Source organism: Haemaphysalis longicornis, unplaced genomic scaffold (genome assembly GCF_048455015.1).
Source record: "Haemaphysalis longicornis isolate Haplotype H1 unplaced genomic scaffold, Haemaphysalis longicornis Haplotype H1 scaffold_2, whole genome shotgun sequence".
In the NCBI taxonomy this organism is placed as follows: Eukaryota; Metazoa; Arthropoda; class Arachnida; order Ixodida; family Ixodidae; genus Haemaphysalis; species Haemaphysalis longicornis.
The window spans coordinates 207,546,840-207,572,166 of NW_027526295.1; the positions used below are offsets into that span (position 1 = coordinate 207,546,840).

The window sequence follows — 25,327 nt, forward strand, 5'->3', positions numbered from 1 at the left end:
CAGACTGTGAGTGACAGATTTCACACTGAGAAAGAACGACAAAAGCAATGTTAAATAGTCAGGGACCTAGCGCTCTCGCTCTAACACTAATCGAATTTACAAGTTGCGCATGCATATATTTAATCTGCCTGAAGCACGTTATGCAACTTCGATTCTATCAGAAAAAAACAAACTTCCGTTCGACATAACTAATTCACAAATAATTGAGACAATCGGGAATAGTGCCGCTGGTTAATTGAAACTAGTGAGCTTACCACGTTGATAAACATTTGCTTTATGCTCTTGTTTCAAACGAAAAGAGCCTACAAGAGCAAATTTATTGCATTGCGTATTGTTTCTAATTGATCATACTTATAAAATACATGCCCGGTGCCGATGGGGTTAGTTTTCGCCGAGAAAAGCAGACCACTGGCGTAGGCCCGGATGTCTGCTGAGTTGCACTAATACGGGAGGCGTGCTTCAGCACGTGCGCTCATGCGCGAATGGTATGAAAGAATGTCAAGATGAGTCCTTTGTGGGGATAAAAATTAACCTCGAGTGTTAATATCATGACAAAAACACCCATCAAATCTACTTAACACGAATACTTGGTAAAATATACCCAGCGTCTACAGCAAAGGGTTTTTATTGGAATTCTAATAACGCCTTCGAAGTCTCAATGCCTTAACGTATACTGAAAGGGCAACGAACTGAATGAGATATGCTATGGTTAAAACATTTATTTCTAATAAAAGACAAGAAGGCAAGGACACCCCTCTTTGACAACTAAGAAAAAAACATCAATGGGTCAAAAATATTATATGCTGTTATAAAAGAGGTAAGATGGCAACGATTAAAAAGACAGGAGAGATAAGAGTAGCGAATGCTTTTTGCTCCAATACCTCCGCAGAAGCGGAAAAAAAAGAGTACGAAGGAGTGAATACACACGCTTGAGCCAGCGGTGTTTTATTTCCAGAAGCGAATTTCCTCCGGATGAATAGCGAGCCAATCTTCAATCAGTTTCTACCCGGTTCACCATTCATCGCGTCGAGAGGCTGGCGCCAAGGTGGAAATGGATGGAAAGACAGCAGGAGAGAGGAAAGGGTGAAGAGGGAAATAAATACGGAAGAAGCCGGGAAATAAACGATTTTGATCGACGACCATCGCTTTGGAACATCCCCGGGGCCGAATTCACGTCGTCGGCCGCCCGGTGCCCTTTCAATCCGCCCGCCCCCGTAGGACACAACCCGGATGCTTGCACTACGACGTCCACGGGTGCCTCACAAGAAAAAGGCCCTGTGTGCTGCAAGCTGTCGGCTTCGTCAAACAGGGTTAACGGAAGCCCTGTGGTCGTGTCTACTCCCGCAAGACAAAATAAGAAGTGACCTGACTGTGCCGTTCTGATTGAACGGAGCCAGGTAAGGCGACTGCTCGCGGTGTTTATAGTCGACTGCTTTGGGGGAAACAGATTGCGAGGCAAGGCCTCCAAGGCATTACCTGTGGACAGGGTCGCGTTAGCTCTGGTTAAGCGCGTTAAGAGCGCATTTCCACTAAAGCAGGCGCTGCTTTTCGTTTCGGAGTGTCTCCTGCACGAAGCACTCAGAGGGGCCTACTAAAGCTGGGGACGGTAACCGAGTGATCCAAGAGTGATGGCAGCAGTCTCCGATGTGCTGTCGTGATGGCGACATACATACATGCATTTATACATACATACATACATACATACATACATACATACATACATACATACATACATACATACATACATACATACATACATACATACATGCAAGCATACATACATACATGCATGCACGCATACGTACGTAATACATACATACATACATACATACATGCATACATACATACATACATACATGCATACATACATACATACATGCATGCATGCACACATACGTACGTACGTACATACATACATACATGCATACATGCATACATACATACATACACGCATACATACATACATACATACATACATACATACATACATACATACATACATACATACATACATACATACATACATGCATAATACACGCATACATACATACATACCTACACACATACATACAAACGAGCAAACAAATCTAATCAAGGCTTTGTTATCTGATAAACATGCAAGAAAACATGATGGCTGATTACGTCTACTTGCTGATCTTCCTGCGCTTTAGCGTCAATGCGTCGTTTTTAAGTCTTCAGAATAAGCGTTCATTTGCTCACCTAACACAAGTATTAAAATACCCATGTCATTAAATCGTATCATTTCGCTGCTTGTTGCATGACGCACGCCTTTGCCGAAGGAGGTCATCATTCAAGTGTTATGATTGGGACATGAGATTTCCATCAAATGCCACCACGACCATTACCATCGTCGTCATCGTCATCGTCGTCGGCAGCTACCGCTACTTCCAAGCAAAGACAAATCAAGGGAACATGTATTAAGCCTCGCAAATAGAAAGTCACTGTTTAAGAACATCGGGATGACATAACACTACATTCAAGATTTGCCGCTATGCCAATGACACAGTCACGAAGCCACGCAGAAAGAAATGTTTCCTATTTACGCATCCATTCCTATGTGGTGTTCCTATGTTCTTCCGCTGCTGCAACATATAGGCTGGCCTTTTTTACAGCGAAGCTGTGAGCCTCTCGTTTTTAGGAAAATTTCGTGTCGTAAACAACAACAACAAAAAAATCCGAGACAGGACCCAGCAGTTCTCGCCCAAGACGCCGAGCTCATGCGTCAAGCTAATCAGGCGTGCAGCATACGGCTCAGCATTCCTATAAAGAAAAAAAAACACAACACAAGCATCGAAACAGCATGATGAATGGATAAGGCACCGGTGAACAATGAGAACAACCCCCCCCCCCCATGTGTTCTGGTAAAGATTAGGTTTGCAGCTGCTCTCGAACGGGGAACAGGTTGACGTCACTCGATGGCTAGCACATGCGTCAGGCAAGGTAGGACCCAGAAGTTCTCGCCCAAGACGCCAAGCGCATGCGTCAGGACCCAACATTTGCTGCCAGAGAAGCCGAGTGCAAGCTAAAGCCCGCCTAGGCAATGAGGAAAATTTCTTATTCTGCCCCATCAGCATGCGTAGTGGTTTACAACAGCTGCGCAGGACATCTACTTTGGCATGACGGCATGCCGTCATTTCTTCTTTCTTTTTTTTTCATAGAATACTCCTGTTTGGCCTTTTGCATGAAGGGACCACAAGAAAAATTCCAAAAGATTCGAATCAATTCAAATAAATTGCCGTGAGAGACTGAATAGAGGGCCACGTTCGGTTCCAAAGCTACGCCAAAAATAAGCATCTTGACTTCATGGTAAGCCCGGACCAACATTATTACAACTGCCGTTATTAACCGATTCCGATTTAACATAACTGGCAGTATAGTATCTCGCGAAGTATCTCCACGCAAGAACCCCAAAAACCTCATAGGATCCCCTAAACATTAGAACATGAAGGACTTGAGGGAAACGGAGCCGCCAACAGGAATGCCCGGGAACTTAAAACATGGCGCGTAACCCCTATCATGGCCTGCCCTATCCCAAATCATTTGAAAAAAATTACCATCTTTTCCTAGAGAAAGTTGAGAGGAGAGCGAAAGCTTTCTAAGAGCAAAACTGCGTCAAACGTGCGCCAAAACCTTCAGTAAAAGGGCATCCCACCTACGCTGAAAATGCATCCAAGCGATCCCCCAACCTTAAAAGGCTCAAATCACAAACAAAGAGCGAACCCATGCGACGATTTTTCTACCAGTAAGTAAACACAACACATCTACGAACACTCTAAATGTATACCGATACGTGGTTCATGAGATCAAAGTGTACTATTGTACTCCTTCATGATCTATGCCTGCATTGTCTTATCTAGAGCCATTACTTTTTCACGGTTTTCAAGTAGCTATGTAGACGCAATGGAAGCCTGGTTTCATGCACGCACCGTTTGCCCAGAGATCTTATCAGGGCGGTTCTGTCGACCAAGCGGTCTACGGGGAAATGCACTAGTTTTTTGACAGGATGCCATCGGCCCAATTAAGAAAGCTTTCGCCTTCAAACGACTAAAAATTTAACCGGCACACAGACGCGCCTGAGCAAGCCCATAGACAACCTTCAGTGTCCACGAAGCTCGAACTTCAAGTAAGAATAGAAACGAAAACGGTCCCGAACCTAGAGAAATAAGCCTGCTTGTATTCAAAGAAATAGCGGGCAACACGCCCCGCTTGTGGAACTACGCTCACGCTTTACCGCGCAACATGGGAGTGACCCTTTGTATGGCCTTCCACTGCCCCAAGTAACACTAAACATATACTCTGAGAGGCATACTCTGAACCGGCTAATAGAGAATGCTGTTAAACCGGGCACTGGAAAGAGTTCCAGTCGGAAGGGAGCCCTGAACTGAACTAAGAAGCGTCTTGTAAAAAAACCGAAAAGACACAACGATGCCTTTTACAGACTCTCTCTCTCACGAACTTCGCTTGCGCCACACACAATGCGAATCAATCTTACAAGGAAAACTTGTGTTTCACAAATGTAGAGGGTAGTTCAAGGTACGGAAGACACACATATATTGCTTCCTCTTTGTTGCAAATAAAGCAGGAAATAACACATCCTTCCCTCTGTGCTTGCTGCGCCCAGCCCTGCTCGCTATACCATATTGTAGGGTTATGCCGACACACCCCAGATTTACCCTCATTCCCCAATTCCTCCTTCAAACAGTTGAGGGCTTCTACTCGTCACCCGAGCGAGGACAGCTAGTCAAAGCTAGGGAATCAAGGGTGCCTTTGACAGGTCGAGGCCCGTAACATCAGCTTCATCCCGATAGACAAACAGTAAGATTCTCCCTCTATCCTCCGTCTCTCTCTCTACCTCTCTCTCTCTCTCCCCTCTCCCTCTCCCTCTCCTCTCTCTCTCTCTCTCTCTCTCTCTCTCTCTCTCTCTCTCTCTCTCTCTCTCTCTCTCTCTCTCCCTCAAGGTGGAACTGACGTATACCAAGCACTAGCCCTGATTGCGTAGGTGGTGGTCCTGTGTTAGTCGCACCGTTTTAGAACATAAAGTCGCGCTTCCATAAAATTGCGCCGATCAAGCTAGCGCACTTGAAAATTAAAGCTAAAATGTGCTTTTAGAGAAATAACTCTCTTTGAAGCTGCCTCATTAAAAGAAGATTGAATTGTGTTTTCAACTCTCTGTTGGAAGCCTGGTTTGAAAACGAGCACGGAAGTGTTCTCGGAAGAAAGGCAGGATCTAAAAATCCAACGGCAAATCCGAGAGAGCATTGCCTTGCAATTCTAATCAAGAATGCCAGTGCTATGCGACGAAGATGTGCAGCCGATACGGACGAGAAAATGCAACGCCAGTTGACGATGCTTTTGAGTAAAGGTTTGTTTCAAATCGTTAATTAGCAAGCACGTCATTATGCAAAACTGGAACGCGCTGTTGTTGTTACTACCGTATTACTGAGCTAGCGTATTTTATTGCATCCCGTACTTCGCATTTGCCCTAATGTGTAGTTGGCCTGACTACTTTTCGCGTGTATACCTAAACGCGTAGGCTCTTTACATGTACGACGTTGCTGTCTTAAATAAACACTTTCGCGAATTTTGTGTCATTACTGCAAAGACATGCACTGGGCCATGAGTACAAAGTACAAGTTTGGTTCACTGAAAATACTGCTTCGCGTTGATAAAGATCCTACCAATTTTTTCGGAAACTTCAAACAAATAATGAAGGTATTAGGGAAAACAGACGAAGCAGTGGAAACTCCACAGACACTTCGCCAACTCCCGGGTCAGCCCTCTGAGAAGCTCGTTCCGCTCGCTTGCTATGGCCACAGCCTCTTGTTTGCCCCCTCGGTATTTTCATCTTTCAAGGCCGCTCGTATTGCACATTCAGCCGCGGCCTACCCGCCTCCGGCACTACTGCTTACATTTCCCGGCGCGCGCATCGTCGCCCTCTCTCAAGGCCATCCTCCCGCTCTACCTTTTAAATGCAGAGCATTTCAGTAACTCGCGATGTCACCCGCGTTGACGTCCGTAGTCCGCACCGTCGTTGTCCCTACTATATAAAAAAATACTATCCGGCGCCCGGTTTCGATCCCTCGACCCTGCGGGCGGAACGCAATGTACATGGTGCTCTACCCACTGCGCCACAAAGCCGACACAGAATGGGACGCTACGAACGCGCCTTATATCGTTGACTTATTCAAATTACTGCTGACGAGCGCTCTCTCGTCAGCAGTTGCCACAAGTGCAACAACATTAACGTAACGCAAACTACTTAACGTCGTGCGCCCCTGGAAATGCTCTGCATTTGATCGTGCCCCTCGCGAGGGGGATGTTTCACTGCGTCTTCTCTCGGTCGCGGGACCCGTGACGCCATCTGGCGGAGGCGCGGCACAACTCGTAGCACTTTGAAAAGATGCGGCGCCAGCCAGTTTTTCCCTTCACGCGGCGCGATCCCAGGCTCGCGCCCCGCGCTCCAATACGATTCTGCCACATGACCCCGATTTTTTGTTTCTCTCGCTGCGTGATCCAGCTGTTGCCCGAGGGAGAACGGGGAGCAGGGCCGTCAACCAGTAGATGAGTTACTTGAAGACTCTCATGCGCTGCGCGGCCTGGTTGCCGGAACCTTGAGCCATGTGTCCCGATATTTACGCAACACGCAATGGTACATCTGTACGTGTTGCGTGGATACCGGGACACATGGCTCAGGGATCCGGCAACCAGGCTGCTCAGTGCAGGAAAGTCTTCAAGTAACTCCTCTACTGGTTGACAGCCCTGCTCTCCCGCTCTCCCTCAGGCAACAGCTGGATCACGCTCGCTAGGCTAGGCACAACCACCTTGCCGCTGCCACTCCTGTAGGATTCTAAAGCAAAGCTTTCTAGCTCTACCAGCCAACGGTTCTTTCGTTGCATGCGGGACAACAAACTCCAACGCGGCGGAGGCGCGGCAGGGTGGAGTTGGTGGGGGGCGGAAGGTTCCACTCACGGAGCACACTGTAGATGGCGCGCGGCGAATTTACCCAGCGGTCCCCGCGCGGGGATCTGCTCACCTCGGTGATCGCGCCGGCGGGACCATTCCGTCGGCTTTGTCGTCTGCTTTAGCGGCGGCTGTTTTGGGCCTGTTTTGGCGCAGCTTCGCGTCCATCGCGCGCTTCCTTCTCACGGCTTGATTAACTTGTTTGACAGCACCTCCTGGGTAACCAGGACCCGATAGAATTATATGGGCGCTCGGCAAAGATACGATAAGGATTGGTTTCCAGGGCGGGAAAACAAAATATGGAGACCACATACAGACGTTTGGCCGCTGGAGAAACGCTAGAGAAATGCACTGCTTGCCACAAATGGGACTCCGCTTTCTAAATTGGTGAATACCAATTCGGTTGTGTTTTAAAATGTATTACAAAAGGCGAAAGGAGCAACTGGTTCTAATAAATAGCAATTATAAGAGTTCCCTCAGCTTTCTCGCAATTCTCAAACTTACTAAACTAACAAATTTAAATCAGTATAAATGGGAATCACTAATCTCACATGCCGAATTGTTTCGCTGTCCGCGCTTGTGTTGCGCGGTGGTGTAGCCCCAAGCTAGCCCATCAGGATGGCTAGGTTCCGCTGTCTCACCCTTCGAAAGACGCTCCTCTCCGTTTTCTTTCTCCCTACTCACGGCAGGGCTACAGCGGCGGCGTCCGCCGCTCAAGCCCCAGCGTGGCCGACGCTGCTGCTGCATTCGGAACGCCGCCCGGCGAATTCCAGGTAACGGCTGGCAGAATGTCTGGTTTCACTCTTTGTGGAGCCACGTGTGTGAATTCAGGTGACTTCGCACGGGCAATTGTTGTGGGTGTCGTTTAAAAATTTGCTTTCCAAAAGCCTTCACAGCGTGGATTGGAGCCAATTTTTTTTGCATAACGACCCATCACTAACTCATCGTGTCGAAGTTTTAAATAACAAATTTCGCGCGAACACTGCATTGTCTCCCAACATGACACGCAAATGGCATCACCCGACGCCCCACACTCAGCTACCTTGATTTTCTTGCTGGCCTTGGGCGCTTTGCTTTCGAGACTGGCCTTGCAAAAGTAGCTTAGCTGGGGTCCACCACCCCTCTCTATGCATTTAGGAAGATCTTCAAATGAACATCACCTCGTGACCACCTCTCCCTTCCTCTTTCCCCCCTTCTCCCCCTCCCGGCTCCTGGGCCCTCCTTGTGTTAATAAAAGACTTTCGCTCACTAACTCGCTTCCACTCTTGCTCCTTCCGCTTTTAAAGATCAACAAACGTTTGTTTTTACTCCCGCTTTCCACGAAATGGAAATATCTACAAGCTATCAGCTTTAAAAGCGGCAAGCAGGAAACTGGTGACACTTTCGTTAGGATAACAAAGAACGATGTTTGTTTCCCCAAAAAATAACTTGTTTTTTATAACATGTTCTTATGTTGCGCACTTCGTGCGGAAGCCAGAAAGGCTGAGGTTTTTGAGACTGGCCTATGGAGCCAGCCACTTCGACTAAACCAGCACGCACCAGCGAATCTGACTACACTATACAAAAGTGCGTGTGAGCAAACACCTTCTTTTTTTAGCGGTTCTGTAATCAGCACCGACAAGTTCAGTATAATGAAGGCCGCTCCCTGGGCTGCTGTTCCCCAATCCCGCAGTCAGCCCCCACCGCGGGGCTCTTTGTGAACAACCTTGTCATATCTTTGTCAGTTACAGTTCCCAGCCTGAACGCTTCTTCAATACCGTCACTCCTGCTTGGAGAACGACGTTGCTCGTGTTTACCTGAAGTGCTCGTCGCATTTGCGGGAATTTGGCCGGGCGTCGCCGGCCCTGTTGAGTCGTGGCCGCCGGCACTCAATGAAAAAGGCTCCTTCTTCGCCAGACCGCGAAATCTCCGAAGCCGGGGAAGAAAGGAGGGCAAGCATTTTTAACGGCAGTGTAGTGGACACGACACGAGAGAAAGAAGACGACCGAACTCTTGTTGTGTCTACTACGCTGCTGTTTAATGTGCTTAACCAATACATACCAAACTTGCCCAAATGTCGATCCTTTTTATAAAAAAAGGAACCCTGTATACATGATCCCGATGAGGTGGGTTTCTACCGCGCATATATGCACTTTCTCCTGTGAATCCCAAAACAAGAGGGGATGGCATCTCCCTTATTACCACTCTCGAAACGCCCGTCTTGTTGTGTCGCTTCTCGATGCATCCTTCTTCTCAGTCAACACGGCCGCAGTTTTCCGCGGCGGGTTTCCCATCAACAGTTGGGCTTTTCTTTCCGCGGCAATTTTCTTTATGCACCGGTGAGCAAAATCTAATTTTACATAGCCTGGCTACCCTTCAGTATGTGTCCCAATTTGATGAAGGGAGAAATATAGAAACAACACGTGTATAAATAACTATGTTTATTGTAACACCCTTTGTAACCATATGTACAGTTTTGAGAAATTCTCTTGCATGACGTTTGTTTCTCTGTTTCCATGCAACGGAGAGTCACTAAAAAATGCTGGAGTTCATTATTGCCTGCTGGCCAGAGGGAACATCTCTTTTTCGCCCTTAATTTGCGCGAGACAAAACTGTTTCATAGACGACATTTATCTAAATTTTTCTGATAATCTTTCTAACAAAATACAATAGCCTGTTGACAACGCGCATACCCTGAAGTTTGGGTGTGCTGATAAATTAGTATGTTTAATCTAATGGTTGGTTTCCACAGCCGTGGTGCAACCGTTCAAATTTATACGAACACATATATACCTCAAGATCAGCAGTGCTGTCACAAACTACTAATGACAACCGTACCAACGCCCGTTGAGCCGACTGCGCTCAAAATGCAGTTGCACGTAATTACACGACGTCGAGGAGAAACAAACTGTAAATCACAATCATCAAATCGGGGAAGTTTTGATTTCATTAATCTAGAGCATGAGAAATTGGTGGTATAAATAAGGCAGGACAATTGGTATCTAATCATTCTTTCGCAAAGTAAGGTTTTTTTTGTGTGAACTTTCAAGATGTCCATGAGAATTCCACAGATTCAGGAGTTACAACCTCTTGCACTGGTCATCTTGTGAAACCCGACATTTACTTGTCTCATCACCATTTATTCATGAACTATGCTCTTTGCATCAAACACCTTTCCCGTTAAATGAACCGCTTTTGGCGCATTCACGGCGGCTTTATTGAGAATGGTCGTTTTTAAACAAGCGCTATAAAACAAATTGACTCCCTCAAGGTGCCTTAAACAGTGCGGCTCATTCTTGTAATAGTGAATCCCTCTGTTTAAAACTGAAGTTAATTAAGCACTCCGGAGCTACACGTCGGCTATGAATCGCGCGGCAGGGAAAAATTGGCTGCTGATTAACTTAGGCTGTAGCTTGGGGTGCTGAAGTGCGCGCAACTCCATACACACTTAATTCCTGTTTCCTCTATAAAAAGATACCAGTGACGGCCTTGTTCCGTACAAGTGATGAAGTTAGTACCTATCACCGAACCGCTCAATAAGCCCAAAACCGCTATGGCGGGTAAACCTGTCGCGTAGTGGAAACACCCGCACCCTGAGATAGTACAAGCAATCACCCAAGCTTCTGTGCCGGTGACTAGCGCCATAATTACGAAAAAAAAACGTACTCTTTCGCGAATGAAAACAATGACTTCGTGACTGACTAGGCAAAGTGACACTGCTAACCAACCACTAACACTTTGATGTCGCACGTCTTTTTACGTTTTGTTACTGCACGGCCAAAATCTAGGCTTTGAAGTTGCATTGACGGGAGGACAGTCAGAAGGCCTAATAAACACCCGGCGGCTTTCTGCTGTTGCAAAACTCCGCCAACTGTTTTCCTTCAGACATAGCACGCGGGGCTCATTTGGGATTCAGGATTCTGTTTACTAGGTAATATTATTTCAACAGGGCAAAGACGCCATTCAGTGTTTTAAGTTTTGGTAATCGCTCTACAGCGTTATCGTTTTGCTTGACCTCAACGCGTTGTGACATGCAAAGTGGGTAGATGTAAAAGCGCCGTTGAAGGATATGATACTCTATGCAGATGAGTTGCTTCCGCAGAACCCTCCAAAACACACACCTATCGAACAATTTTACATGACAGGTGGGACCAAAGCGATAGACTGTGAACAGCAGCGCTTTGGTTTCAATCACGTCCGACGCACTCCTGGGCTGGCGCGCGAACAGCAACAGCGCACTTCCGCGCGGCCTTTGTTCACGACGACTGTTTCGCGCGTCCGGCCAGATGACTTGCAACTTTTTAACCGCTAGTGGCCGGCGCGACTGGAAGCACAAGACGGGGGCCATGGAACCGATCGTCCGCGTCCCGACAATCCTTCAGCCGTGAACTTGGTGCTGCGTAGCTCACTATGGATGTCCGAGTCACGATCACGTCACACAGAGGAGGAACACGGCCGCAGATTCAGCGACCAACGCCATCCAGGTGAGGGTGGAAGCGCCGTGGAAGGAACGCGTTGAGTGGGACGTCGAGCCTGCGGGGGAAGCATAACGAGCCATTGTTCTGGGTCATTTGGACGAAATGATTCGTTTTGCTGCAGTGCAAGCATTTGTGGTCGTTCCCTGATTTTGCTGATTGGAGCCATATGAGCACAGCGAAATGTAACGTAGCTATTAAACTTATTATATGTGACTAAGAACCCAAAACGTTCTGGGGTTTAACGCGCTGGAGTTACAACTGGGCTACGAGGTGCCCCGTTGTGGAGCGCTCCGTACTAATTATGGCAACCTGCAGATCCTTAAAGCTCGACGAAAGCTCGACGCACGCGCGTCTTTTAGTTTTCGCATTCATCAGAAAAACGGCCGCCGCGGCCGGGGCTGACCCCTCCCTGATCTAAAACCAACAGCGCAAGCTTAATTGTAAGGTCAGAAATATAGCACAAAACCAGAGCGGCGTTTTTTGTCCTCTTTAGTAGTCTCTTGCATGTGTTCCCTGTGTTCCATCGTCCCCACGCTTCACATAATGGAGCAAGCCCCAACCCCAGCTAGTAATTTCAATTTAATCGTGAAACATTTAAAGGACAGTCAAGCATTTCGTGGTATAGCGGGGGTGGGGGGATGGGGGAAGCCTCGCTCGCCCACCCTCCGCCAAACCACCTGTGTAGCCCACCACCTAACAATTCACGCCTAAACTGGGACAGAGGGACTTGGGGATTCGCAGCGGACCTTAAGTGACGTCTTATGCCCAAATCCGCTACGCTCATTCGCCAGATAAACTACGTCATACCAATTCGCCTTTGACCCGAGTCGACTCTGATTAGCCAAATTGTGTGGCTTTGCGAGCTCAACACTTCATGGCCTAGCTGAAAAAAGAGAGGGAAGGCGGAAAGTTGTCTCACAGACAGACAACCTTCCACAGCCATAGCAAGCCACAACAAGCCACAGCAAGCCACAGCAGAGGCATATGGCAGCGCCTAGACTAAAGTGTTGCACTACCCGGTATGTTTCACGTTGGCAACAAACAACTGGCTAGCAGTTCGACATAAGTGAGCACGAACTTCAGAACCTCCCAACGCAATAGTTTTTCCCATTTAGATCACGCTTCAAGCGCTCAAATGCGAATCCAACAAAAACCTTCTGATCAGAACTGTGTGGGTGCGTTGAAACGTGCCCGCTCGTGCGTTTGTGTGCAGAATGTGTGCGCACAAATTCAATTCCACTAACAGCTCTTAAAAGTCATGCAACTGACATGTGTCTTCAGTAATCACTCAAGAAACATTCTTTTCTGCGCGTGTAGACCATTTGTCACAAATTCTTCAAACACGTATTTTGAAATTCGCATGCATGTCAAACGAAGGCTGCTTTGATATAGTACAAGCGAAATGTTGACGCACGCAGGTAACTTTGCTTTACCACGGAACAGATGCCTATTTCTAGCTCCTCCGATGAAGCCATCCAAATACCGTTATAAAGAAAGCTGCTTTCAGGTTTTAAAGCTGAGGGAAGGCCCCTTGGATTCAAAGCTAGATTTTAATTCAGCAACCCCACGTTCTGCCTTAAGTTCCCTGCCACCTGCAGATATCCCTACTCGAGCCCTACGCGCGCGCCACAAACCAGTCGAGAGCGCATTTAACTCCGAGTAATTCGCACTACAGAAAGAAAGTTCGCAACAAGGGCATGAGGCGAATACGTAAACGCAAGCGTGGAACCGATTCGGAGAAAGAGAACGGAGCGTGGGCTTGCCTTCTCCTTCCGGAAGCGAGCCGGAGATTGGCGGTCTGAGCGGGAAACTTTGATGCTTGGTAATAGCTGCGTCAGAAGCCTCGAGTTTTCCTTCTGCAAAATGCAAGCAAATCCCTCACAGATGTCAGTGGGGTGCTAGTGCGAGGCAGAAAAAACGCCACTTTGAACAAGGCCGTGCGAAATTGAAAAATGCCACTTTAAATGAGACCACGCGTTGAAGTGATCATAGAAAATCAAACGTTATTTTTACTAATCTTACGCGGGGTAGTCGTCAAAGTAATGTCAAATTTTTGAACTCCTCTTGGAATTGCACGTTCAGTTTTTTGGCCGATTCTTTTTATCTATTTCTTCCAAACAATTTGCTGAGCGTGCCGAAATACAGGTAGCAGAATCTTGAAAACACAAATTTTATGACAATAATTGCTCTTAATGTAAAAACAGTTTTATTTTTGTTTGTAATGGAAGTTAGATAATGGAGTAATGTAAGCGCACACTTGCAAGGAAGGAAGGAAGGAAGGAAGGAAGGAAGGAAGGAAGGAAGGAAGGAAGGAAGGAAGGAAGGAAATAAGCAAGGAAGGAAGGAAGGTAGGAAATGACAATTGCTCTTAAATAATGTAAAAACAGTTTTATTTTTGTTTGTAATGGCAGTCAGATAATGCAGTAATGTAAACGCACACTGGCAAGGAAGGAAGGAAGGAAGGAAGGAAGGAAGGAAGGAAGGAAGGAAGGAAGGAAGGAAGGAAGGAAGGAAGGAAGGAAGGAAGGAAGGAAGGAAGGAAGGAAGGATTAAAGGAAGGAAGGACGAGAGGAAGGAAAAGACAGTCCATGAAGGGCAGGGAGGATAACTAGAGAACCATCCGGTTGGCTATACCTACGCAAGGGAAGTGGGGAAGGAGAGATTGAAAGAGAAACAAAGGGTATTGAAAAGACGGGGTGTGGCGCTTGAGGAGCGAAAAAAAGTAAAGGTTACTACAATAACAAAACCATGGGTGATAATAATGCCTAAAACAGAACAGGTAAACTAACCGAATGACGAAACAGAAATGGTACACTGTGTCCCTACAATCGTTCAGACAAGCTTGTGCCCTTTAAAAAAACTAAGTAAGGCTTTTGCAGCGTTTTGGTACTTTAATGGCCAATGCCTGTGACATAAAACATTGCACAAGCAAGAATGGCTAGAAACTCGTGACCACCCGAATGCGTTACGGGACATTTTGAAGACATGCGCTCACGCGTACACCATGGCGTTAGGAGGCGCTAGACATTTTTCATATCGCATGTAGTTCAAACTGAAAGCACTAGCAGTTCGCGTACTTACCCTCGACACTCTGAATTCGCGCAGTTGAGGGTTCTTTCACCTTCGATGTCGGTGGGACGTGAATTTCTGAAAGATAAAAAAACGCGAAATTTTATGTGGTCGTACATTTCCGCACACATATTTATGCGCGAAATTGGGGTTCGTGTTCAGTAAGAAAGTTTCTCCTATGTACTAAAAAATATTTCTGCATCTTCATTGCATTCAACCTATTTAAACAGGAAAATTATTCATTTTGAGCCCAGGCAGCGTCTAGATCGATTCGTGCCGCCATATTCACGACGCGAAGTTTGTACGGGCTAAATTTTATTTAGCGTTCACTTTCTCCGTATTTGCTTCTTTTACCCTAACTGCATCAACAAGTCAATACGCCCCTCCCCTTTGCTTATAAAGTGGCCGGCTTACACGAAAGAGTGCTTGCACAACGCATGTCATCCAAACGAAGCAAAATGACAACAAAATAGCACGGGAGGAGGAGGGGGAAGGGCCGAATGCGGGGGCGAAGGACGACAGTGCGCACCGCCGCACGGAACCCGAGAAGTGTGCTCGCACGACCGGCAATAACAAACACGGATCGGAAGCCATTATGTCGGAAATCCGCGAAATCGATCAGTCGTCTCGTCATGTTTTTCTACACGAGTCGTTCGAGCACGGTCCGTTAATCGGCTGCGGGGAGCCAGCCGAGCCCGGACGCTGACCACGGCTGGCTCGTCCTCGACGTCATCGTTGTCGTCGTCGTCGGCACATACGGGACCTTATTTCCGGAAGAGTCTCGCTAATGCTCAACGTGTCTCGAGGAGCCACCGGCAGCGCGCTCCGTTCGTTTTCTTTCCTGCCAGGAAGGCGCGCGGAAGGTCCTTTGTGTGGGCGCGTATCTTGGCCATATAGCGCCAACTGGCGCAAAGGTGATCATGGCCTCTCAGCGCCGGCCTTTCGTATACGGGTCCCCCTTGATCGCAAACGCCTGTGGCTGCGCATCGTTACGAGGGATCGAAGCTCCCGCGTGTAATCTGCGAGACCAAAACAAAACAAAAGAGTGACCCGTAAGCGGTAACAAGAACGTTAATAAACAAATTCCGAATGTCATGGTGCGTAGGCATGTTAGTTTGTTCTTCCCGCACCCGGAGCCCAGTCAGAGGCGGGGTGCCTCGTTGCTGAAAGAAATGTTGCACGTTCAGATTCCGGCCTACGCGGATATATATGGAGGGGGCTCGATAACTACAGCAGAAATATTCGGACACCGTAAGGCTTCTTAAAGATACAACAGTGGTCTGAATACCCACGCAAATTTCAGTTCACGTGTACCCTACCGAAGTGTTGTGCAAAGGCACGTAAATGTAAATGGTGACCCAATCTCACAGCGAAAACGATGTTGGTTTGCTGGCTTCTTAATGAGGTATTCTAAAAGGCCGTCAGATTTATTTCGTCTGTCCCGTTTCGGTGTGCAATGAGCCTGGCGTAAAAGGGGAACAAGGCAACGTTTAAAACACACCCTTGAATGTCCAGGAACGATTACCACCATTTTACGGCGGCATTTTCTCTTGTAGAAAAACGATCCACTTCGGGTCTCCATTACTGACAGAAATAATCTAAACACGTACTTGCTTTAAAGGCGCCCACCTATTCCGCCGTATTTTTCATGCTGGTATACCGAAATTATTATCCTTAGTGCCGTGTATCACTTGCCGTTTTCAGGTCTCTTCATTTACGCCTTCTCCGAAGCCGGAAAAATATTAGCTGCCCAAATAGTACCATCTTCATTTGTCAGCGTGATGACTCAAACCTTCCGCCCTCAAAATCGGCTGTGTAATGCGAAGTTAACTTTTACCGCCGTATTTGTAAAATATAAGACCGACACTGACGGACTTTGCTTCAAGGAACCTTGCAGGCCCACTTCTTTCATGAATGGTTAGAAGTAAGGAGTGCAGCGAGGAATGAAGAGATGCTCCCGCTCACCGTAGAGCCGTATGGAGCCCTCGGTCGATCCCAGCGAGTTCTTGGCGAAGCAGCGGTAGGCTCCGAAGTCTTCCGGGCTGATGCGTCGGATGCGTAGCCTCATGTGAACCTTGTACACGCCCTCTGTCCGGTTCAGCGAGTACTTGGCGGACTCGGCGATCAGGTCTCCGCTCTCGAGCGTCCAGTAGTTGATGGAGATGGGGAAGGCCTCGGTGTTGCAGTCCATCACCACCTCTCCGCCCAGAGGCGCTCCGATCAGCTGGTTTGGGATCCATATCATCGGCGGAACTGCGAAGCAACGGATGATATAAGGAGTACACGCTTTTCTTGAAAGTATAACGGCGTTTTGAAAACTCAGGACCCTACACTTCTGTTCTGCGTTTAACGCAGAAACGTCTCGTTGCTACTTAAAACAAGAGAAAATCAAGCTCGGGACGTTTAGTAAATTACGGTATTCAAGGCTGAAAAAAAAAGAAGAATTTGTGCGCAGACTAACTTTTGCGTAAAGATTTAATCAGGGAAAAGGAAAGGGAGGGCCCTTCCGAAACTTAATTAAAGTTACCAGTCGAGGTCTTCCTTTTTCTCTTCTACGCTTCTCGCTTCCTCAGTTTTTCTTTTTTGTTGTTGTTGTTGCCTGCCATCTATTACAACCTTCACGTTGCCGAATAAAAAGGCACCAAAATCAAAACGAAATCAGGTGGAACACGACCGCAGACGAAGTTGTTGAAACTACTTTGGATTAGAGGTAGACACGATGAGAACAGAAGTTTTTCTAGGACAGCCGACATTAAATTACGTAATACGCGGGCTGGAGTTTTCGTATGAAAGCCGAGGTAGCGGTTTAAGATTAACGCTGAATGACCGCCATATCGCTCTTCAACAGCTGAAAATTTCGGCAGAAGTCCGGGGAGCTACTAGAGAATACAAAGCACATGGGCTTACTCTCCACTAAACGTTCAACGGTTGAACAATAACAGTACAAGCCATTTTAAAATTGCCAAGATTAACATTCGGCCGTTAAAGGAAATAAAAAAAAAGATATGAAAATGAGAAGAGCGTTCTAAAAGCCTCCGAAGTGATGTGCAGACGCTGAGTGGGCTATCTTCACGGACTCCAGGGATGTACTTCTATGCCTGCCGTCTTTCCCGAAGGGCCAGCTTGTGCTTGATGTACATGCCCTGCATGTATATAACTCTACAGGCGTGCCATCACATAAAACTCTACTGACTCTCCACCTATCGTGGACTAACGAGTCACGTGAAGGCGAACACTGCAGCATACTCCGTCCACGAACGACGTGCACCATTGATAGCGATACCATTATCCAGAAAAAAATGATTCAATTCCTGCATCCAGCGTCGCATCGAGCATGCGGTGGTTAACCTCAATGGACGCATCAAACCATTACACGCCCCTATATTCTGTAGGCCCAGACTGCAAATTTAAGATGCTGCCTAGGCTCTCCAAGCGTCAAGAAGCAACGCTACATCGCATGCGGGTGGATGTTGTTTACACTTGGCACATCCGCTTCAAGTTAGATCAGACCACTTCGCCCTTGTACTCACATTGCGGTGTACCCGAGATACGGCAAAAATTTCCGTGAATGTGCGTGATTAGCTGTGCAAAACGCGCCTCTCGAAGCACCCTTGGGAAGGCCTGTATGCCTGGGTATTTTGGTGCGCGTAAGATCTGTGAGGTGTGCCAAACGGGCTCCATGCGCGATAACAGCTCTTATTGTGTACCTGGGAAACAAAGGGATTGATCAGACAGTGTACCCAATTAAGTGCATCAGCGCGCATCAGCATCTTCAACATCACCACCATTTTCAACATCATAGTCCCCACACTCATCTGGCGTAATGATCGAGGCACGTGGTTCGGGTGACATCGCCCGACCCATTAAATACAGTCTTTTCTCTCTCTCTCTCTCCCTCTCTCTTTCTCTCTCTTCTCTCTCTCTCTCTCTATATATATATATATATATATATATATATATATATATATATATATATGTATATATATATATATATATATATATATATATATATATATATATATATATATATATATATATATATATATATATATATATATATATATATGTCTTTCTCCAACGTAATATCCGCATAACGAGCGCTGTAAGAATACGCCAAAGCTAAATGCTAGGAATTTATCTACATTGTGTTATTGAATACATGTGCGTTCAAATTTAGTAGTCGCAGCACATGGTGGCGGTGAGGATATCGGCTTCAGCTGTCACGCGAAAGAAACTTAGTTTGTTCTCTCACAGTGTACTTGGAGTAGAATTCTCCGGCTGACAGGTGACGGGACCCCGTTGGAGGCGATGCACAGGAAGGGGCCCATGTGAAGACGGCTCACCTTGGTGACGCTCAGCTCTTCCCCTTCGTACGACACATCTGCGAACACAACATGATGGGCGGCAATTTCCCGGAAACAGCGAAGACTCCCTCATTCCCTTTCGGCAAGGTTGCGAGGGCAGAACTTTTTATCGGGCAACTTGGCAGTGAGTTCAGAACGATCAGTTTAACGTGGAAGGACGAATGCGATTGATCAGGCGTACTGCGTGCAAAGAGACAAGAGACGCCGTTTGGGTGTGTATGTTGCTTCGCCGCGCTACGCAAGATGTATTTACGGTTGCGACAGCGCGCGAAGTTTTGAAACTTTCTTCATTTGATGGAAACCACCCATGACGAGGCTCAGGTCCAAGAAATAGCGCGGAACTACTGAGTGATGGTAAGGCTTTGATTACAGCCATGGTTAGTTTTTTAAGGACATTCATCAGTGCAGTACATTGCTCACGCACCCCAAAGGCATTTGCGAAACGACACGCAAAATATCTTCCTTCGTATGGTCACCAAAGCTGCGACCGGGCTTTCATGGGCTGAAAAATATCTACTTTGACGCAGGACTACATCGTTATGCTGTCATGTCGAAGGGTATCAAGAACACTTAAATTATGCGTTTCATAACAAATAAGTCTACGCAATTTTTTAATGGTGGGGTTTCTATGGTCTGGCGCCAATGTTTCACCACAGAAAATTACCCTGTTAGCACTAGAACGCCCGGAGACCATCAGCTTATGATACTAAATTTACCCCCTATTCTGAACGCCTCCTCCACTCCAGCCCCTACTCTAGGAGAGCTTTGAAAGCGATTTTCCTATGCAAAATCATTGCGTTATCATCCACTCAGCCAAGTCGAGTAAACGCGCGGAATGGAGCCTGACCGACTCAGACTCAACGGTCATTAGACTCATGAAGTTTTCACATCATTTTCATTAACGACTTCCCTAGCTTTGCACTCACTCATATATTAAAATTTTTGCAGATGACTGCATTATATACCACAAAATCAACTGCCCGAGTGATTTGCATGAACTCCAGGATGATCTTAACGGCGTTTCTAACTGGTGCGAAAAATGGCTTATGAAACTAAGTATTAGTAAGTGCAAAACCATGCCAATATCTCGGCGGCATAATAACATGCATGCGTATCTTTTGACTAATATTCCACTCTTTTCCGTTGACTCCTAGAGATATCTTGGACTTCATATCACGAAAGATCTTACCTGGAATATGCATTTCGACTACATAACTAACAATGCCAACCGCATGCTTAGATTTTTATATTACCAGTTTATATGCCACTCGTTCGTCCGCAATTTGAGCACTGTTGCGCTATTTGGGACCCCCCAAAAAATCCCGGGCCAGTTCCACTAATGTGAAACCTTGGGGGGGCGAAGCATGCAGTGTATAAGTGTATTCTTGGCGCCTTGGTGTTTTTGCCAGCGGAGATGAAACCGTTGTGGGGTAGAGGTATACAGATTTGTTGTAAAAGTCTCTTGTCTGAAGCACGAAGCTCTCTAGCGCGAGGCGTAAACGAGTGTCCCGGTGTTTTTTTAGAATGCGTTACGAAGCGCTTCAGCTCGAGGCGTAAACGAGTTTCCCGGTGTTTTTAAAAACTATAACCTTTCTTTGGCTACTTAAACGCAGAAATGTCTGTCTGTCTGTCTGTCTGTCTGTCTGTCTGTCTGTCTGTCTGTCTGTCTGTCTGTCTGTCTGTCTGTCTGTCTGTCTGTGACTCGATTCAGCTAGCCGGCCAAAGTGAAACAGAAGCTGCGCAATAGTCCTATATACCAATAGCCGAATCTCAGGTTGTTAGTTGTTCGGTCCGACAATGGACCCATAAGTTGATACGGCCCTTCGAGTTTCTGTGTAGTGATCCTAAATGCCTGTGCACTGGGTATTCAATGTTCACGAATGAATCCAGAGCAGCTGTGGCAGTAACCTCTATAAATATTGTTACGAACAAGTGGACAATTATCCATGTCCAACCACCGACAACGACGAAGGAGTGCCTAACGCGTAGCCAGTGCGAGCTCGGTGATAGCCGCCATGTAAATAGTGTGAAATGCGTCGTCCGCATCTCATGGTTCATGTCCTGCACCACGTAACAATATACTTTCAAACATCCCCTTGACGCCTAGCGTGTTCAGTAGACAGGTTGGGTGTGTACGACGAGGCAATCAGGCGTGGAAGGCCATAGCGGGGCGCGGGGTTTTTCGCTCACTGTCCGCTGCCGATCCCAGCTGCTCCTGCCAGTTTCCGACGGCGATGGGCATGCCGTCCTCCCTCCGCCACGTGATGCGCGGCGCCGGGTAGCCCTTGGCGCGGCACACGAGCGTCACGTTGGAGCCCTCGCGCACCAGCATGTCCGAGCTGCTCTCGCTGCCCACGATGTCCGGGGGCACTGCGAGAAAGAAGAGGAGGCGCGGTTTCACTACTTCCACACGCTACAAGAGAGTGCACGGTACTTTGGAGATGATGAGTTCAGAGAAACTTGTTTCATCACCACAGAGTTGTTTCAGATCGCACTTCTGTCTAAAAGCAACAATCGCCCAGAATGCATCGGCTCACGGGAATCTTTCTCTCTACGGTCCCTTCCCTGGCCTTTGGCTAGAAGTGAGAGCAAGAAAAGCAATGCACATGCGACAAGACGTCCCCGCTCCCTTTCGCTCTCCCTCCCCAGGGAAAAACAAAAGTAGCTACAGGAACGAAGCACTCGTTGGACCTCTCAGGAAGGAAGTTTCCTCACCCAAGTGATGAAGCTTCCTTGACATTTACAAGCGTTTGCTTTTTTTGTGTTCGAGTCGCGGCGGCTCTCTTTCTGACAGTGGTGAAGAACGAAAACGACCATGTGCCGACATTTCGGCGCACGTTAAATATCCGCCGGTAGCCAAGATTTTTTCAACCCCCTTCACTCAATGCGACACAAGGTGTAGCTGTGGCCGTAGAACCCCAAGAATTCGAATTTCTCGATTCTTGTGGTTACATGGCAGGCTGCTCCAAGATGAAATGAAAATCATGACCAATCAAGCCTATGGCGGGTTGCAAACCCGTGATCGAGCAAGCTGTATGCTCACAGGGGGCGGATATAAACCGAAACTAGGGCCAACAAAGCGTGCAACACTTGCGTTCTAGTAAAGCTAACAGCTACAAATTACGACTTACTACGCCGAGAGAGTGCACCTTGACTGCAAAGTTGTCGTGCAGTGGAGGGCTGCGGTTAACTTTCACGCGCGTGGTGTCTCAACGTGTGATGAAATCTTGCGCAGCCGTGAGGCTGATGCCTCAGAAACAAAGACACCCTTTCAAGCACCGTCCTTGTTGTAGGCGGGCCTTTATCTTGACGGGTGCCAACAGACGCGGTGAGAAGAGTCTGCGCAACAACATGGACGTAAAAGTAACACACTCAGACAAAACATACATATACATATCCCGATAAAAGCAGAAGAAACTCGGGGAAACCCCACTAGTGGAAGCGTGGTCAACTTTATTAGAGAAATCTAATTACGCGTGCCCCAGCAAGTGGCCTCTTTCGGTCGCCCTCGTCCGAAGCACCAACGGAGGGGTTGGGTGACCCTGCTCGGGCGGGGTCACAACCCCTCTATACTTGTGTGCGTGGGCCTGGCGCGGCGGCCCGAGTCACGGGACTTCGCCTAGAAAACAAAGGAGGCGAGAACCCAATCTAGTCTTGTGTGTGTCCGCCGCCGCACCGTCCTTCTCTCTGTCCGCCCGCCAAAGGGAGCGATGACACCAAGCACACACTGGCTTTCTTTTTGCCACGTTTTCTTTCCCCTCCCCCACCCCGCTCACAAGCGTACTTCTCAGATTTTTATTTAGTTTATTTACCCCGTATCTCTCCTTGTCAATTTGCTTGCTTCTTGTCCCTCCCTTCTCTATCTCTCCATCTCTCTTTGATGCCTCTGCAAAAGGGGTTACCGGTTAGTCGAGCGAGACGGTTTAGAAACGTCAGTTTCAATGAAGGTTGGGTACATCGCTCTTGCTTATCCTGACGGCACAGTACTGAAGGTCGGTTAAAGCGGCAGTGGTCGCGCTGTAAACATTTATTGCCGCGCAAATTGCAATTTATTGCGCCGTAAAAGAGAGCGAAGGTTGTATTGTTTTAAAAGTAAACGGAATAGATAGCTTAACAAATGGAAAATAGGGCAAAATAAATGCAATAAAAACATGATGTTTTTCTGCCATGGGCTTGAGCGTCAAAGCATTTACTACACCTCGCGTTTAAGGAATAGCTATTGGAACGGACATAATAACAGGTCAATAAATTAAAAAGAGAGATTTAGGTGAAAGTATGGGACCATGGAGGGGCGAGAGAGCTCCAAATAGCTGGAAAACTTTGCAATTGTCACGAACGGTATGCTTCGGACTCATCCTTCTCCCCCTCTATTTTAGTGGGCCCTAATAAATTCTTCTGTCTATTGTCTAAAGAGCCAGAAATTATACTTTTGTGAAAAAGTATATCCTTAAACCAGGTTCTAAGCTTGTTTTTTCATGCACTGCCCCCATGAGTGTCAACGTAAAATATTCCCAATATTTAAATGTATAATATTGCCGTCTTTATAGACGGCAACTGTCGTCGCTAGAAGCCTGCGTGGAAGCAGCTTGACAAGGCCGTGATGTCCCCAGCATCGCCAGGGAAAAAGAAAGTGATAAAGGTCCTCGGAACTACACAGTGAAAAAGCCCTAGCAACAGGCCGTCACCCCTGGCGCCTTAGAAACGTGAGTCTCGAATGATCCGGGAAGACATCAAACGCAGCGCCGCGGACTTAAACCAAATTACGGCAGCCCTCGAGGCCTACGTCAGGAAGGGTCGGACGCGGTGTCAGGCCGCTGTCCGAAGAGCGAAACGAGCCTGTGCAGCCGGGTCTACAATTCCGCCCCGCGCGGTGTACACGAACCGAGCCGACGTCCGCAGTTCGTGCCTTCCTCACCTCCCGATGACGAGCACAGCGAGACAGCGCTCATTGGCGCATGGTCTTCGAGGCCGGCAGTCGGCGCTTTTTCATCAGCCGTATAGGAACAGATACGCCTCCACCCTGAGCCACCAGGCAATGAGACGGCGGGTGGAGGGTGGGAAAAGGTGGGTGCGTGGAGAAGCCGAGACGGTTCAAGGGGAAGAAGAACACCGGGTCTGGAAGCGGTCATCAGATAGGCGGATGGGGAGGGAGGGGGCACACTACTACACAGCCTCGCGGGCCAGCAGCGGCCTATTGCCGTACTAGGGCGGCGGCTCGCGCGCTGCCACTGTCGGGTCCAATTTTTGCGCTCGAGTGACACCCGAGACGTGGCCACCGGAGCGCGCCTCCTGCTCCGACCTGATTGAGAGGTCAGCCAACCAAATTGTCACATGATTAACTCGGCCGCGGCGGCGAAGCCGCCACTGAGCGCTGCTGCTGCTGCAGCTGCTGCTAGATCAGCCCTGTACACGGCCACCAGATTCTTTGGGTCAGGCTCGAGAACAAGCTCCCGCTGCTCTTGTACTGCGGCAAGGATATAAGACTTGCCGGGATAGGCCTCTCGAAGACAGCCGACATTGCTTCCGGCACGCCGATAGCAGAGATAACACCCGGGCGCCGATGGCGCAAACGAAGGCGAGGGCCTTCTTTTCGTTCTCAGTAATACTTACTGGGAACGGCCTGTTGTTTCCTTTCCGCTCTGTAGCTTTGCGAAAGCAGTTCTCAAACTCGAGGCGTAGCATTTCATAAATAACTCGGATTCTCTAAGGATGTCTGTTGCCTGTTCGGGTCAGGATATCACGTTTTTTTCATTTGGGGAAGTGCAATCGTCTTTTATCATGTGGATTCACTGGTGGAGACTGACCCCTGCAGAATAATGAAAGCTGCTTTCTTTTCTTTCCTACCATCTACCCTGACTGACGTAACCAGCAGTGCTGGCTGGGCAGGCACGGCGAATGCCGTTTAAAGACCACATTCGACCATGAAGCCAATAAGACCTCACCGCCTGTAGCGCAGCCTTGTTGGCTGTAGAATAAAATGTCGCTGCAAGCAATGGTATACAGGGAACACGTGAAATGTAGGCTGCAAATTAAATTATGCTCAGTGCATTCTGTTCAGTGAACAACCGTGTGGGTTATAAAGCAGCCTGCCATCCTACATTGTTTGCCGCTCAATGCGGTTGCTGTTACTAGTGTTTATGTAGAGCGCGGATAATATAAGAAGTAGAAAGCCGAGTGCGACGCGCGCAAAAGAAGCAATTGGTGGTTGACAAAAGGATGCTTTTCTCCTATCCCCGTTCAAACGCCACCTCCAGTTGTATACTGTATCGATCATTAAAAACCAGCATTCACCTAGCCCCCTATCAAACTGCGACGTGTTCCTAGAGTTTGATACCGAATATACTTCGTCAGATATTATGGAGGAGGCTGAGTATACGGAAGGACCCTCTTCTGCCCACCTTTCGGACATCCCTCCCCCCTTCCACACACCAGCAGGCGTTCCGGTGTCCACCCCTA

The 25,327-nt window shown here is 47.7% G+C and overlaps 1 protein-coding gene across 1 annotated transcript in view; it reads right to left on the reverse strand.

Moving 5' to 3' along the window:
- Window positions 1–9,393: 9,393 nt before the first annotated feature.
- LOC144169829 (lachesin-like) overlaps window positions 9,394–25,327 on the reverse strand; it is a 144,301-nt gene continuing 128,367 nt past the window's right edge. Inside the window, exons 5-10 of the mRNA XM_077699194.1 lie at window positions 21,062–21,241; window positions 18,760–18,888; window positions 16,473–16,760; window positions 14,520–14,585; window positions 13,202–13,294; window positions 9,394–11,493 (exon numbers count right to left, since the gene is read on the reverse strand). Coding sequence (XP_077555320.1) covers window positions 11,390–11,493; window positions 13,202–13,294; window positions 14,520–14,585; window positions 16,473–16,760; window positions 18,760–18,888; window positions 21,062–21,241 — 860 coding nt within the window. The 3' untranslated portion in view covers window positions 9,394–11,389. The remainder of the gene's footprint in view (window positions 11,494–13,201; window positions 13,295–14,519; window positions 14,586–16,472; window positions 16,761–18,759; window positions 18,889–21,061; window positions 21,242–25,327) is intronic.